Source organism: Mchenga conophoros, linkage group LG8 (assembly GCF_057382185.1).
Source record: "Mchenga conophoros isolate Kocher_MC1m ecotype Shallow Benthic linkage group LG8, M_conophoros_male_GT1.1, whole genome shotgun sequence".
Lineage (NCBI taxonomy): Eukaryota > Metazoa > Chordata > Actinopteri > Cichliformes > Cichlidae > Mchenga > Mchenga conophoros.
The window spans coordinates 23,077,651-23,094,852 of record NC_140533.1 but is presented as its reverse complement, the minus strand read 5'-3'; the positions used below and the strand labels follow the sequence as shown (position 1 = coordinate 23,094,852).

At 40.3% G+C, this 17,202-nt stretch overlaps 1 protein-coding gene across 1 annotated transcript in view; it reads right to left on the bottom strand.

The window, feature by feature from the left end:
* Positions 1-77: 77 nt before the first annotated feature.
* LOC146568791 (glutamate receptor ionotropic, NMDA 2C-like) overlaps positions 78-17,202 on the bottom strand; it is a 73,932-nt gene continuing 56,807 nt past the window's right edge. The window contains exons 12-16 of the mRNA XM_085285093.1: positions 16,704-16,933; positions 10,099-10,259; positions 7,318-7,505; positions 5,404-5,636; positions 78-2,939 (exon numbers count right to left, since the gene is read on the bottom strand). Coding sequence (XP_085141219.1) covers positions 1,380-2,939; positions 5,404-5,636; positions 7,318-7,505; positions 10,099-10,259; positions 16,704-16,933 — 2,372 coding nt within the window. The 3' untranslated portion in view covers positions 78-1,379. The remainder of the gene's footprint in view (positions 2,940-5,403; positions 5,637-7,317; positions 7,506-10,098; positions 10,260-16,703; positions 16,934-17,202) is intronic.

The following is a 17,202-nucleotide window of genomic DNA, read 5'->3' as shown; positions in this document are numbered from 1 at the left end:
ATATGGCTTTGTATTCTACTAGAATACAAATGTTCCTCAACAAAATAGGAGCAACAAAGAAGAAGTACACATGCATATTCTTTCAAAAAGGCTCTTTAATTGGTCTAAGTGATTAATTACAGGGTGAGGGAGCCAGGTAATATAGATACTAGAATAGCTTTCAATTACCTCATTTAAATTTGATCATTAAACAGTTAGAGGAGATGGGAAATAGGGACAATGAGGGAATATAAAAGAGTGGAAAAGAGGGAGTGATGAAAATCGTAATATAGGCAAACTGTAGAGTTAATACAGTAATAACAAATGTTTCAATAAATCAGCGACAGCTTTACAAAAAGAAAAACTCAGAATGTGCCAGAGGTGTATTTAGAAAAAGAGTGACTATAAATTCCTATCATATGTAGAATACATGAATATGACACTAACAGCCTCAATTAACACATTTCTCTATATTGATATAGTATTTAGGATATAGAATTGATTTAATGTCAGGCCCTGTGCGATGTTGTGCTGTACTGTAGCCTCACAGTGAGACACAGCGAGGAACGAGAGTCCATAGTTTAAGACACCTAGTGCTGGTCAATCCTGTCCTGTCGCTTTCACCAGTTTGCAGATTGTATTCACATGGACTGCTTTCACATAGTCAATCCCTTGTCTGCCTCATCACTACATGAAGACGTGAAGATTTTAGCTCCAAAACATTATGAATATTTAATTAAGTTACCTGAAAATAACAGATGTCTCAAAATGATTATTACTTCAGTTTAGAAAACTGCTGCTGCTTTGTGTTTCTGGAATACAAGCATTTTAATACTGAATGTTTCATGTTGGAATAAAACTCTCCACGTCTGCTTTGCATCTCTCTTAAAATATCTTGCTACAATGGCTGCTTGTTTTTGGTGGTTGTGTTTAAAGATAGTCCATCTATTCGACACCCAAGACTAAATCCCAACCATCCACAATAAAATATACACAACACACACAGCATGAAAACTCTGGTTATAGTTTAACCATGCGCCAACACCATAGACTGCTGTAAATTTTGGTGCACATTGAAGCACAGAAAACACATAAGCGTTGTTCATAAGAAAGCAGCAAGTGGGTTTAACCTGCCAACGTCAGATTTCGGTAGCTTTCTTGAGGATATATTGGTAACAGTGCAGTCTTCTTTCTGTACTGATTATCGCGTCAGTTCAACATATCCGTAAAATCTGGCGAGCCAAAACTTTGTTCTTTACCACATAAAGTTACTTCAAGTCACACACTTTACCCTTTTACGTTAATCTAACCAATAAACTCTCTCCACAGTGGTAATGTTTTAATGTCCTGTCAACTGTATAACCACAATTTTCACCTTTTGAGGTCCTAGAGGTGTCCAATCAAACTTCAGATTCCAAGCTGGACACCCGTCGCCAGGGCCTAAGTACACAGGGGCTCCCCACAGGCTGCCCCCCTGCTCCCTGACCTACCTGAGCCTCTGATCCAGTCTGGGACCCCTGATAGACCCCGTAGGCTCCATACACACTGTCCTGGTACAACAGAGCCCGCTGCCCCCCACACCCCCCACCACCACAAGCCAACAGCTGGCAAACTGGGCTGGATCCTGGGTGATTGCTAGCAGTCTGGCTGTGGTGCTGCAAGTCCAGAGGACCATGGTAGAGGGGGAGTCCAGGGTATGAGTTCAGGTAATGTGCATACTGTCTGCTGAGCAAGCTGGTGGCTCTCCGTACCACGCCCCGCCCTATCCCAGTCCCATGTTGCACTGCTTCTCCATATGTTGGTAGGTGGGTTGAGTGCGAGTAGCGCAGCCGCTGGCCCTTACGCCCATTGGGCTTCCTTTGGTCCTCCCTTATATGGAGGTAGGCCTGGTTCCTCGGGAGGCACAGGTTGTTTCGAAGATGTGCAGGATTGTATGCCTTAGCAGGTGTAGTTTGAGTAAGAATACATGGGAAGAGGTCTGGAAGGGTTGAAGGTGATTGACTGGACAGGGAAGACTGGGATTCATCAAGCTGGTGGATCTGCTCGCTACCCCATGTTGCTTTGAGAAAAGAGGGGCGTCTGTGCCTGCGTCTGCCTCTCAGCACAAGGTCCTCCGGTGGCCAAGAGCCGTAGTTCTCTACACGCGGAGGCATCGTCTCCCCTGTGTAAATATTGTCAACGCTCGGGGACGACATGTGGTTGTCTTGGAGGTGGTTGACTTTAAGCTCACTCAGACACACAGGACTTTTGTCACTCTTTTCCTGCTCCCCGTGTATTCTCCTCTCCACATCCCCATCGTCAAACTGAAAACTCTTGGACCTCCTTTTCCGTCGGGAAAACCCCAGTTGAACATGCTGGTTTTGGGGTGAGGAGGCTGGGTGAGAGGTGTAGATGTCAGGTAGCTGGAGATCGGTGCAGGGAATGAAGGACGAGTGTGAGTGGGTGTCTACATAGAGTCTCCCGGTGGTTTGGTAGTGGTGTGGATGTTGATGAGGGAGTGGCTCTCCAACGGCCAAGTGGGGACTGCTGAGGCTGGAAACAGGAAGTGGTCTGTCATACAGACATGAAGTAGAGCGTGTTGGTAGTGTGTAGCGCAGTGGTGTGGGCCTGCTCATACTCCTCTGCTGTTTCAGAGAGGTTACAGCAGTCAGAGGTGGGGTTAGAGACTGCTGAGGAAGAGAGCAATGATTCTCTGTAATATAAGCAAACCCTGCTGGTACAGCTTCTGTGGCAACTTGTGGAACACGAACAGGCAAGCTGCCACCATGTCGACTCAGCTGTTCAATGGTCTTGGTGGCGTTGTCCAGGGAGCTCTCTACATTAGCGGTGGAGACCAAATCCTTTGCAGTTCGAAGCATCTTAAGCATATTTGCTTGCGCGTAATTGGAGGTCAAATCAGGTTTGGCCAAACCAGACGAACGCCCAGTATCCTCCACTCCATTGAAGCAACTGTAAATACCCTGAAAGATAAACGAGAGGGACAAAAAAAACAAATAAAGAATGAAGACAAGACGTGAGAAAAATTCTTTGCCCCCAAAGATCTTTTTAAGGACTACTTTGGCATTACCTTGAAATACTGTTTAGTTTCTTTTATATGTTTGTATTTCATCTGATCTAATGAGAAAGGCTGAGCTGCATTACAATACAACGTTGTGTGTTATAATAGACCACTGCTGGTTATAACTACAGTGAGAGTTGGTGAATCCTTATTTATAGCTGCTGTCTGTGTTTCTAATATTAGGAAGAAACAGTGAACATAGTGGTGGTTCAGGCAGGGTTCAAGAAGTCAATCTCTGCAACAGTCTTGGCCACACTACTGAAGCTGCTTTAGGCTACTCTCAGCTGTGGTGTGTCTGCAAGCAACTTTGCAACCCACCTCCATCTCAGCTTCTCCTCTTAATGATGTCAGTGATTCTGGCTGTAGCTGTGCATTGGATGTTAACCTGACATATGTTGGTTGCACATATCTGAGGGAAGCACAACAGGTTCAAATAATACTAGTCCTATTCTAGCTGGATATGTCTTTCACAGATTGAACCAACGGCACATATCCAGCCACAGCTTCATCTGTCACAGCAGGAAGAGAAGCTACCGTTCTGCTTACATCCAGATGTCTACTGTCTGTACTGCAATACTTCTCTCAATTACCACAGACAAGAATGACTCAAAAGACAAGAAAACAGAATTTAGGAATAAATCAAGAAATCACTGGTTAGCCACAAACTGTTTAACTTTGAATCGCCCTAGTGGGAACAATTTGACAGATGAGATTTCCCCCATCTTAAAGTGATGACCCACCTCTTATATATTAAACATCCCATTGGCATAAAAATAGATTTCATTAATATCTTATCTTGTCACCAAGGCAAGTGTTAGTCACCAGTAAATTATGCATTCTCCCCGAACCCAAGGAAAAACTGTTTAAGCTGAGAGGATTGGACCAATAGTGGCACATGGGGACACATGCCTAAAGTCCCTTACAGAACAAACTGTCTCTAACTCTAACAAACAAAGAGCCAAATCCCATGACTGTTCTCTGCTTACAGTTAGCTGAGACATCCTGAAAGAGCCAAATTTAATTTGGTCCTTGGGGCCGCCCCATATGGATTAATGATCAGATAGTCATTTAGCCGTTAATCTGATAAAACCCAGATCCAGGCACAATGGTATGATTACACAGTAGAGGAGGCTGGAGTCCATAGACATTTTCCTGGCTGTAACTGAGGCCAGAGCATTTTGCCTCAATAACCACATTCCAAAACAACTGCATCAACAAACTGGGTAGTGATTTAGGCTAATTGAACATTAGGCAATCAAAGTTAAATGCTGAGTAAACATCAGAATTAGAGCTGCTTTTCATCCTTTTTTGTCTCTCCCCTCCCCTCTCATTCTTAATAAGAATACTGTACCATTTTAGCTAACATTATAACAAGGCCTTTCAATAACGCAATGTAATTGCATGCAAATACACAGCCATTTGCATTAATTTATCATCACATAAAAGCCACTTCGTGTAAAACAACATGTTAAATGAAGAAAAAACCAACCAACCACTTAGAGCCAAAATAATATACCAGCCAGTCTTTCAATCTCTCCAGCAAGCTGTTATACAACTAATCAAATTACAGGGGCCAATCAGTCACTTAACTAAATGATCAATGCAAAAATCAGCGAGGCAATTTCTCAATCCCCCTTCTGTAAATCATGCAATCAGTTATCAAACCAACCGAGGATGCATAAACAACCCAGCTCTCTCACAAAAACAACTTAATCAACTGACAAGAGGCAACCTGATAGCTGAGAGGTTAGAGCACATAACAGCCATCCATCCATTTTCTTCATCGCTTATCCAGCCAGGGTCAGAGTGAGGCTGGAGCCAATCCCAGCTGACACTGGCTAAGAGGTGGGATATACTCCGGATAGGTCACCTGTCCATCTCAGGGCTAACACAGAGATAGACAGGTGTTCGAGCTAACATCAACACATACGGCCAATTAACCTGAGGCAGGAAGCCTAAGCACCCAGAAAAAAGCCAGGTGGGCACAGGGAAATCATTCAAAGTCCACAAATAAAGGCCCCAGCCAACCAGCAGGTCAGAACCCAGCGTTAACCTCTGTACCAAAGAGCCATATCAACTGTTAAAAAAGAAGATTTAATCCAATATATGTAATATATTCATTATATATATTAAAATCAATATGTATGTCTAAATCTTTTTTGCATTTTCTGTGTCCTCACTGGACCACAGTGCAACCCTGGAACATACCAGATGTGCACAAATGCCATCAGCAGTGATCCCATCCCAATTCCCGCTTGATTTTTGCTGCCTGCTTTCTTTCTATCCTGCCTGTTTTTGTTGCTCCTATTTCCACGAAGGCAATAAATAAAACAACAAAAATCAGTGAACAAACTTGCAAATCTCACCCTGCTGATGGCCAACAGGAAGTCGAGTTTGTGAGACTTGTGAAGGGAGTGTCTTAGTTTCCAGTAAAGCAGGTGTTCCCAGGCAAAGACCAGCAAGCTGAGGCCCATAGCCACCAGTAGCATGTAGAATACACCTGCCATGTTGTCGATGTCCAACTTGCTGCTCATTACTTCGTTCTTCTCATTCTGGCAGATGCCTGACAACCAAACTGTCTCTAAGCGCTCGGTGTCTCCTAAAAGGGATGAAGGTTTATGGGAGTTAGTCAGAGACATGGCAGCTTTATAGTAACCTGAAGATAACCATTTCCATAATGAACATGTCATATGTTTTAGAGGTTTTTTACACTGTAGTTGGACAGAGCTAACTTCAGGCAACTCTGAGTTCCATAGTGTGAATGCTTGTTGTAAACAAAGCAAACAATTATTCTGGATAGATGAAGTTTTTAAGGTGATTTAAGTTTTTGGAGTAGAGCAAAGTTTTTGTTTTGTTTTGTTTTGCTTTAGAAAACAAAATATTCAAATGTCATAGGTTTCAATTTCTCATAATAAACCTATGATAATTATTATTCAGTTTGCATGACTCATTCTGTATTGCGGCCTAGGAATCGTAACAATTGGGGGCTCGTCCAATATTCCCACCTTTAATTTTGGGAAAATGTGAGTAAATATAGTCTAGTTGTTGGTTTAGTGGACTGTATGATTTGCACTTGTCTTTCCACTTTCCCTGGCCACATTAATGGCCCAGTCACAGGGCAAAGGGTTATTAAATGTTGATGATTTCCTTCTATTAAATTAACCCTACATATTGGGGAGAAATGTGCTCAGATTGGAGTGTGTTTAATTTGGTTTATTGTTCTTTTTGCACACACATCATATGCCACACACTTGCCAGCTCATCCATGCACTGCTTCACACCACTGATATGAATTTACACTCATCATGATTATTATTAAGTTTAATTAACCTGTGGTAATCCTTATTCATTTGGTGGTGCAACTTCATTCTTTGTTGCCTATGAGCTGACCATATATAGTGGAGATCTGTGTGGCTGGAACACAGGTATGTCTAACTGAAGTGAATATTTCCATCTGTGGAGATACTGTATAGCTTTAATGTGAATATGTGAATTATAAAGGGAGATATTAAGTGCATATTATACTGTATATTTAGGTAATTATTAATGTTTTTTAAAATTCAACAAAGTTTTGGACCAAAACTCAAAGATATGTATGCATAAGGTGTACACAAAAGCTTTATACATATGCATATTTTGTCTTCTTTGTTTTTCTGGTCATGTTAATGCATTCCCCTGTTCCAATACAGCACCCTTTATATCAGAGAACGTAAGGTCCCTGAACATATCTCCATTAAATATCATTACCACAAAAGCCACCCCTCTAGGCCTCTGAACAGGTGGCCACCTCTTGAGCTGAGCTCTCCCCAGCGGCCCATTTTATCACCCAGTTACCGTATGTTGACCATAAACACACTGTTAGTTACATCATCACGGAAAACTCGGAGTGAGTGTGAGTGTGTGCGTATGCGGGGAGGGTGCTCTTAAGCTCTCAGAGGAGGGAGGATATTAACTCCACACCGGCGGCAGCCACCATGGTGAATGTGTTTGTGTGTATGTGTAGGTAGGACGTGTATATATATGTGTGTGTGAGTGTGTCACAGAGATAATCATATCCCTAACATTTCCTGCTGTTCTGCAGGATATTAACTCTTCCCTGTAAGCCCACTTCCCTGCTGATACAGCACACACTGAACTGGACTGACTCCAGATACATGGTGCACATACAGTGTGCCACAGAGACAGAAATAAACACAGACGTTTACAGTTGAGGAAAATCTAAAAGTGTGTGCAGGTACGAGATGTACTTTTGAAAATGAAAGATTTGGATCTGTGCCTACCATCTCCAAGGAACTGCAACAGTGCTAGATCAATAGGTCGTTTCCAGCGTGAGTCTTTCTCCAGAGCGATGCCATACCCCGTGGTGGCAAACACTTTCCCACTGCCGATGGTCACCAGTTTGCAGCCCTCATCCTTCCCGGCCATGTAGTTTAAAACAGCAGCATCATAAATGAAGGCGTCCAGCTTCCTGCATGCAAATGGAGTATCTTAAGTGTAGTGGCTGTTTGATGTTTTTATATATACATATATATATTACTTAAAATGTTCTCTGTATGATTTTATTTCCACCCTGATGAAGCTTCAAATCCAAATGCATCAGTCAGTCAATAAAGTTATTCTATATATTACAAGTTCTGCTGGATTTTTCAGACTGTAAGCTGTCCTCATGAACCACAGACGTAGGTGAAGTTGTTCCAGAATCCCCTGCACCGTGTGTTTCACTGCCTAATTTTACCCTCCTTCTGATTTCTCTTTTCCGTTTTGCATATTTGTCATATTTGCATGTGTTAGATCATGAACACATTTTAATATTAGACAAAGATTACAGAGTAAACACAAAATGTATTTTTTTTTAATAATGACTTCTTTTATCAAGCAAGTAAAGTTATCCAAACCTACCTGGTCCTGTGTGGAAAAGCAGTTACATCCTAAACGTAAGTAACTAACAATCTGGCTGTGACAAGAATTGCAATCAAGTGTTTGTGAAAACTGGCAACTGATGGCAGCAGATGGCCGCCCCACCCTGAGCCTGGTTCTGCTGGAGTTTATATCCTGGTAAAAGGAGTTTTTCCTTCCCACTATCGCCAAGTGCTTTCTCCTCGGTGGTCTTTGGCTGTATTATTGCAGGATCTTTATCTTATAAATAAAGCGCCTTGAGACAACAGATTAATTTTGTGCTATTTGAATTGAATTGAATAGATGAAGGCATCTTGAAGCAGCAAAGCAGCCCCAGACCATCGCACTACCACAGCCATGTCTGACTGCTGGTACCATGTCAGGACTCAGAGCTTCCAAAATGTTTGTCTTGTCAGGCCACTAAATATTTTCCCCAAACTCTTAGGGATGATCAAGATTTGGCAAATGTGAGAAGAGCTTTGAGTTCTTTTTGGTCAACAGTGGTTTTCGCCTTGGAACTCTCCCATGAATATCATTTTTTCCCAGTCTCTGAAGGCCCAGTGAGGCCTGCAGTTCCTTAGATGTTGTTCTGGGCTCTTGGAATAACTTTGCTAAACCAGCCACTGCTCCAAGTTTTGTCTATTTGTGGGTAATCACTCTCATCGCAGTTTAGTGGAGTATCAAAGCCTTAGAAACTGCTTTGTAAAGCTTTCCAGAGTAATAGACATCAGCGTGACTTCAGTGTCTTTAGAGGGTGGCATAATTATATGATGCTTTTTCGACAGGTGTAACCGTAATCATGCCTAAGAATGGTTTGTGACATTTAACTCAAATTAAAACAAAAAAAAGGTTAATCGCAGTTAATTCATGTTCCAACAAGAGTTGGGTGTATTTTTTCACAAAGCACCAGCATCAGCTTCGATAGAATTTCTCCCTTAGTGAATTTTTTTTGTACTTACTGAGTTGTGTACTCTGTGTGTAGTTTGGGGTATTTTAGCCTATCAAATAGGAATGTGGTATTTTACTTACTACAGCCCACATTCTGCCTTCTAGTCCGACATTACTGTTAGTTAATTTAAAAAGCAATCAACTAGTTTGAATCTTGTTTGATAGTAGAAATTCATCAAAAAGAAGCTTTACTCAGCTTTTTTTAAAAGTATAATGCCAAATTTAAATGCACCAGTTGAGAGCCTCTCTCTTACAACACTCTGAAGAGTCTCGAACAGAAACCCAGGCTGTCGGATACAAGGATATCGTTGGACCCCAAAGCTACAGCTAGAGGCTCTGTGAGGCTGAATTAAGATAAAAAACACTTTGGGCAAAGAGGTAACGTCAACGGGTTCACAATGACAGGCAAGTATTCACGGGCTAATATCTGTTCCCTGCAGACAGTGACTGTCTGCAACAAAATTGAGTTGGTTGGATAAAGTTTAAAGTTAGGACATTGCATTAGATTAAAAAGTCAAAGGATCAACACAATAGTTACGATTTATGCTCTTGGGCTCATGGATACCTGCACTAAATTTAATGGAATCTATCTCACTCTCTATCTGACACCAAAGTATCTGATACAATTACTTCATCATCTCGCCACCGTGAATGCTTTTGCAGAATTTCAGAGCAGTCCATAAGTCGGTGGTCTTTTACGTCTGGAACTGACTGACAACACACTCCATCAGGTGCATTACTAATTAAAGGTAAGAAAGAAAGAAAGAAAGAAAGAAAGAAAGAAAGAAAGAAAGAAAGAAAGAAAGAAAGAAAGAAAGAAAAAAATAAATGTTGGATCAGATGTCTGAAAATCTATTTTTATTTCAGAGGGAAACCAAGAAAATCAGTAAAAAAAAATATAAAGAGCGCACAACTGGTTTATAAAAAATGTCCCAAATCACCTGTATGGTTCTTCAAAAATGATCTGGTCCTTTGTGAAGTTGGCATTCCCGACAGCTCTTTTCTATACAAATTAAGCTCTACTAGAAATTACTTTAAACCTAAAAATACACCCATCAGATTGGCCTATTTTAGAAATAGATACATAGAGCATCAAACCTCAAGTGTACTATACAAATTCTAATAATTATTACTATGTCTTTACTTGGATGAGGACCAATTAAATATAATTTTCTATCAAAATGTGTAATATATTTAAAATGTAATTAAAACTTTACCCATTTTTGAGGCTTTCTAGGGCTTCCTCCACCCCTTTCTGGTTGTATTTCACCATGTACGTATGCATGTCAGGGTAGTTGCTGCGGATGTTTCTCTCTGTGCTTCCATTTGGGACGGTCCCGAAGCGGAAAGGAGGATAATGCTCATGTGGTCTCTGGAACTGCAGGGAGACGGAGGAAGAGAGAAAAGGGAAAGGGGAGAAGACGCATGAGATAAGTGAGACATAGTGAAATAAGAGACTTTCAGTGAGGAGAAAAACATAAAGAGAGAAGGAGTAAGCAGTGACAAGAGACTGACGGTAGTCAGGGAAGAATATGGAAGTGGGAGAGAACAAAAAAAATGCTGATGAGGAGAAGAGCAAAAGGGGAAAAATATATTTTAAAATGTAGACAGGGAAAACTGAGGAGAGTAAAGAAAAATGAAGATATGAAAAAGGAGTATGGGCTCAAATTGTGGTCATAAATATTTTGTACTTGTAAATCAGTTTTGTATGTGTAAAAAGAATTTGTGTGTGTAAAAAAGATTTGTATGTGGACTTAGCCAAAAAAAATACGTGTGAAACTCTGCAAGTTGCAAGTACGAATTTTGACCCTATTTTTCTTCCTTTCATCTGATTGGTCAATGTCATGTCAATCACATATTTAACTATCCAATCAGAGAACAGATGGGTTTGGCTATTGGAGGGGTGCTTTATGGAGCTTCAGGTCCTTGAAGGGAATAAATGCCCTAAAGGAGTGTCAGAGAACAAAAAACAAAGGAAAGACCAAAGGATGTGGAAAAGAGGAGGCAAAAGACGAAAGAGCAGAAGAAACAGGTGAAATAAAATGAAGATGAAGGATGTGCAGAGGAAAGAATAAAAAGGAAGGAAAGGGGAAAGAAAAAACAAGAAGAATTCAGGAAAAGGAGAAAAGGAAACATAAAGGGAAATTAGGAAGAATCTTAGGCAAGAAATTGTGAATCAATAAATGGAGAGGAAATTAAAAATAAACTAAAGAGCAGACATAAGTGTGAAGTAACATGGTAGAAAGGAGTCAAAAGGATGAGGGACTACTTAGAATAATTTATTTCTCATTACATGGAGAAACCTTTGGAATGCAAGCATGCTGATCCACACAGGTATGCACACATGGGTATTCACAGACACGGACTAAAGCTTTCTTGGCTGCTGCCTCAAAGCACACTGTGCGCTGTCTATCTTGCGTGCTGCACAATATCGTTTATTATTTAGTAAATATTGATATCTATGACTAGCTAGTTTATTGTGATGGTGCTTTGTTTTCTCTATTATTATGTTGCTCTTTGTTGTTTGCTGTCTCCTCTGTTTGTTTTTTTTGTTTGTTTGTTTGTTTGTTTTTTTCTCCATACAGGTGACCCAGGAGTTCTTTTTTTTTTTTCTCTCTCTTCCCCCCCCTTCTCACCGTCTCTTCTCCTCTTTGGTTTTCTTTCTTTCTCTCCCCCTCTCTCTCTCATTCATTCCCCCTGTCCTATTTATTAAAAAAAAAAAAAAAAAAAAAAAAAAAAAAATGACAAAGGATGAACTGAAGCTCTGCCATCACGTAATGTCGCATACTGCTGTTTCTGATGTCATTTAAAAAAAAAAAAAAAAAAAAAAAAAAAAAAAAAAAAGAATAATTTATTTCAATTTCATGAGCTGGACCACACCCCAAACACTTGAATTTCTACAAATGCCTGCTGGCACCACGTACTCTCTGCTGCCATTTTCCCTGGCTCAACGTCTCTCAAAGGTATGATGGCGATTTGCTAGGCCCAGAAGCCACCACCGATCCTTGGTAAAGCCTTTTCCAAACTACAGCCTCTGCCCAAGCTCCCTGCTTCATCTTCAATTAACGCCTGTCATTCATATTTCAGGTTGAGGTTCTTGCTAATGAAATCCATCTTAAAGTCATTCCATCTTTTTCCAAAACTGATCTTATCGGCGACTAAACGTAACGCTGTATAAATGGAATGGAAGCCACTCACTCACCTCAGTGTTATTAAAATCTGATATCAACATGCATGAGTTCGAATCATTTCACTGCACAGAGATGATCCTAGCGTGGTTCAATCTGTGGCTGATCGAAGTTCGCGTTTGATTAGATGATGCAGAGAGCAGAATGAAGCCGAAATATGTCTGTTAACGCTCAATTAGACTGTAAACAGCAAAGAGCTATTCATCTTGGTTACAGCGTTGACCTTTTGCGCTGAGCACGAATGAATGGGCCAATCAAAATGTGAGCGTACGAGTAGATGTGTCTATGTGTGTTCATATAATCACGCTTTAGCTGCATTGCAATGGCTTTCGATGAGAGGCTTTTTGTTATAATGAGCTATTTGGGGAAAAAAAAGGCCACATCACAGCCAGAAGATTAGAAATTACAGGATAGGTTCACATTGTGCAAGTCTATCTTAATTTGACACCCATACATACAACTGAAGAATTATTGGTTGCTGTAATTGCTGCTCCCGTCCATGCTGGCCATCAAGAGATTCCCTCTAAAAGCAATTTCATTGTAATTGATGGGGCGGCGATGTCCTGAGCTCCTCTTGTGTACAAAATTGCAGAGTGTGTTTAAGTTAATAAAATAATAATATGTAGCATCAACAGCCTTTTAGTGACTAATTGCAGCTTTGGAAAACAGTTTCTGTGGAAGCAAAGGGCAGAATTTCACACAACAATTCCTGAACTTGAAAGCTTACTGCAATTTTATACAGATCAAGGACTACAGAGTTTGTTCCCATTAGTTTGAAATTACTTTAATAGAAAAAAGGGCAGTTATGCATGTCTCATATTGTATGTGGGCATTAAAATACACTTGTTTTAGTACATAATGACTGTACAAAAAGTTCTCTTACTGAGGAAACTCTTTAGGTTAAATTTTAGGAAATAAATTTCTATCATTAGGATTAAGCCAGTAATCTCGTTCAGCAGTGCGTCCTATAACCTTTTTTTTTTTTTTTAAAGTACAAATGCCTCATGGTAAACTTAAAACCTCATGATTGCGATTATAATCACATCACAATTATAATCATCCTTTTACCTTATGTATCATCTGTTCTTATTTACAGCATCAGAAGATTCCCATTTCATCTGAGCTGGAGACATTTTTCCAAACCTGAATATGAAACACCTACACTACAGTGATGTGTATAATAAATCCACAGCTCACAAATAATCCCCTCCAAAAAGTATTTCATCCTGTTTGAGAAATTTCAGAACTTCACGGGTGGTAAGGTGGTGCGGTGATTAGCATTGTTGCCTCACAGCATGCAAGTTCTGGGTCCTCCTTAAATATTCTGTGTGTAGTTTGTGCTCCCTGTGCCTGTGGATTTTCTCTGGGGATGCCAGTATCCTCCCAAGGTCCAAATACATGCTTGTTAGGTTAACTGGTGATCTGAAACTGACTGTAGTTGTAGATGTGTGATAGATAAAGCACTGCATGAATGGCTTTAGTGACTTGTTGTGTAAAGCGCTTGAACAGTAAGACCACAAGCCTGCTATGTAAGTGTTGCTACACTTTATTATTATTAGCCAGCTGTTTAAGAAAATTGAAAACTTTATTTTTCAATAAAAAAAAATTCTTGTCATCTTTTTCATCACTGTGAAGTCACCACAGTACTGCAAACTAACCTGTTTATCATGCACTAAATAACACACCATTTAAAATTATTACAGCTTAGTTTGTTTTGCAGGATGTTTCACAATATGAAAATACATACTTTATCCAAATGCATCATATACAATTCAAATATGTGATGATAATTATGGCATTACACATAAGCTTTAAATCTGCAATTTAGTGCTAGCTAGATTCTGGAGTACTGCAAAAGACACCTGCGCTTCTTCCGGCCCACTTAAGCTCCAGAGTTAAACCAAAAATAATGAGTCCATTTTTAAAATGTAAGAAGTAGAAAGTACACATATTTGTTTAAAATTTTAGGGAATAACAGTAAAAAGTTATCTGAAAAATAAATACTCAAATAAAGTGCAGATACCTGAAATTCTATTTAATTTTATTTAATATTTGCACTTTATTACTTCCCACCTGTGGCTATTAGCAGAGATGGACAGTAACTGTAATCTGATTACTTGTTTCAAGTAACAAGTAAGGGATTATGATTGCAAAACAGTAATTAGTAATTAGTAATCAGTAAAGAAATGGCATTACTTTCTTGGAGAAGTAATCAGTAATTAGTAACTAATTACTATTTTCAAGTAACTTGACCAACACTGGCTCTTAGTAACTTAAACCCTATTTAGTCCAATTGGCTCATGATAGAGAATAAATAATAAAGAATGATCATATAGTTATGCATGCTAAACTAAATATTGAGATATATTTGGGTTTAAATAAAGCTCTTCTTTTAGATAGATTCATATTTTGTCCATAGTTAGTGCCACAGAGCAGATTTCTTTCTATTAATTTTCTTTGGAAATTCTAGGAAATTGTGATGTTATTTTCAGAACAAGACATATTTCAAAGACTCCTAATTGTGTGTCCTTTAAACCTGCAACATGTAAACCTAGCGAGGGTACGATCTAAACCTAACCAATCTTTTGTTGTGCTGAATTAAAGGAAGGTGCGGCTCTATGCTGTGCAGGCTAATTAATATCAGTTCTGGAGCATAATGCATTTGCATAAAGTTAATATAGTCAGTTAATAGCTAGGTTTCATTTGACGTAGACGTGACGTCGACGTAAAGCGCGAAATTTGACTGGCGGTCGGAAGTGAAAAAGATAAGCGCAAAATCACAGACAGACAGTACGCAAAATGCCTATGTCCTGTTGTGTTTACGGATGCTCCAGTAGGTCGACCCGAGAAACTGATAAACGGTATTTTAGGGTACCAAAAATAGCCCAACGAAGAGGAGAAAAATGGAAAATTCTAACCGAAAAACGTAGGAAAAAATGGATTTTAAATTTACGTTTACAGTCGGGAGGAGCAGAGTCTGCCAATGCCCGTGTCTGCAGCGACCACTTCGTCAGAGGTAATGTTATGTTTGCAAACGAACTTATTAGCATTAGGTTGTCGTTAAATTCTCGTTTACTTAGTGCTTTTAAGTTAGTAGTCTAATATTGACTTGATTGGGACTATAGGCTGCCCAAGTGCTTTGGATGACGAAGAGTCGGAGGACTGGGCTCCGACGGTCAATCTCGGCTACGAACGAAAACCCAGATCGGAATCAGTTCTCAAACGAGAGAAAAGAATGAAGCTTAAGGCAGAACAGCATCGATGTGCAGAGGCGATTTTGGATATGCAACAGACGGCTGAGAGCCCGGATTTGAGCCTACTTAATTAGGCTACTAACCCTGCCATACAATTGCAATGAGCTGCAATCACTTCTCCATCCTCCTTTGCAATTACCCAAGTCTTCAGAGGTGTCTCGTTAGACCTCTGAGAATGGTTTACCTTGAAACAAACAACTGTCACTCTAACGAAGTCCTAAGGATGTGGCATGTTTGTTGACGTTAAAGCCGCTACCGCTAACTGTTAGCGTGTTTAAGATAAAGCAATATAAGAACAAACACTCACCCTTGCAAACACCAAACTGTATCCATCACGGAGATGTTTTGTTCCAAGGTTGTGGACCCACCCGCTGACAAAAAAATTGTACGCCTCCAGACTCTTGAAAGCTTTCATTTGCTGCCTAGTGTAGTAAGAAGTCTGGAGGACCAAGTAGTTGGTGATATCCACAGCCTCGATAGTAGGCAAATCCTTTACTTCTGTGGTGTATTCGGACATTTTCAAAGAATACGGATCACGTCCGATATATTTTTTAACTATCTGTTTATATCTCTCCCGAGAAACGGGGTCTAAAGTTGCACAATAGCTGCTCTCCTGACTCTCCACAGTGTCCTCCATGTTTACTTCCGCCCTCCACTCAAAAATCGCGCTGCCTCCGCACGTCATCAGAACCACGTGACCGCAACCCAACTATACAGCCATAGATCACTGAAGTGGCTCTGCTGATCCCTGCCTGGGAGATGTTTATGCTATGTATGAAGACAGGCTTTCTTGTAAAGCTCCTCTGAGGACCTGCTTCCAGGTTGAGTGTATGTGTGTGTGTCTTAGTATGTGCATGCACATTTAAGTAAAGTATGTGGGTGTTCTTTTCTTTTGTTGACCCTTTTTTGTTGCTGTTTAGTTTTTTTTTTTTAAATCATTTGACATTTTCCGATCTTGTTTTAACAGTGTGAGCGAGACAAGCGATGGAGACGGCACAGAGAGAATATTGATGGACAGACCAAAACACTGACAGGACAAGTTGAGACTCAGACACCATCTGTATTGACAGAAGGGAGTAATTGATTAGTCATTCATGCCACTGGGCTCCCCAGTGATAGGAAAAGGACAGAGACATTCACATCAGAGTCTTTTTACTTGACTTCATCTTAAAGGCTTTCTGTGAGTCTTTTGTCTCTCCTCCATTCACGGCTTATTAGTCAATGCGGAGTGACAGCGAGCAGATGATGTGGTATAAGCTGGATTTGAACAAAAAGACATGATTTTCTCCATATCTCACAGCTCCACGAAAGCTCTCTGTGTTTGAGAGCAACTGTTCCACCTCATTGTTCCTCCAAGTGAAACTTTGTTCAGTGTCTTACCTTTTTGTCAGAGAGCCCAGACACGGTGTCGATATATTGCTCCTGGATCATGAAAGCAGCCAGGTTGGCGGTGTAAGAAGCCAGGAAGATGACGGCAAAGAAGGCCCACACCAGGACCATGATCTTACTCGTGGTGCCTTTAGGGTTTTCAATCGGGACAGAGTTGTTGAAGACGATGCCCCACAGCAGCCACACTGACTTCCCAATAGTGAATGTTGGACCACCGGGCGCTGATGAAATAGAAACAGGAGATAGTATCATCTAACCATGCAAGTTTTATCTTTTAGAGTAAACTAGTAGGACCTTGAGCTCATCTTCCTTTATTGGATTAGTGGAAATAAACAGCGAAGTGGGAAAACTGTGGAACTGTCCCTGGATCAGTTGCTGCAAATAAATGCCACTATCTTCAGTTAACTGTCTGGATTGCACTGTGATAGACATTTCATATTTGTTTGCACTTTGAAAAATGATATTTGCCAATTATGTGATGTGATGTAAA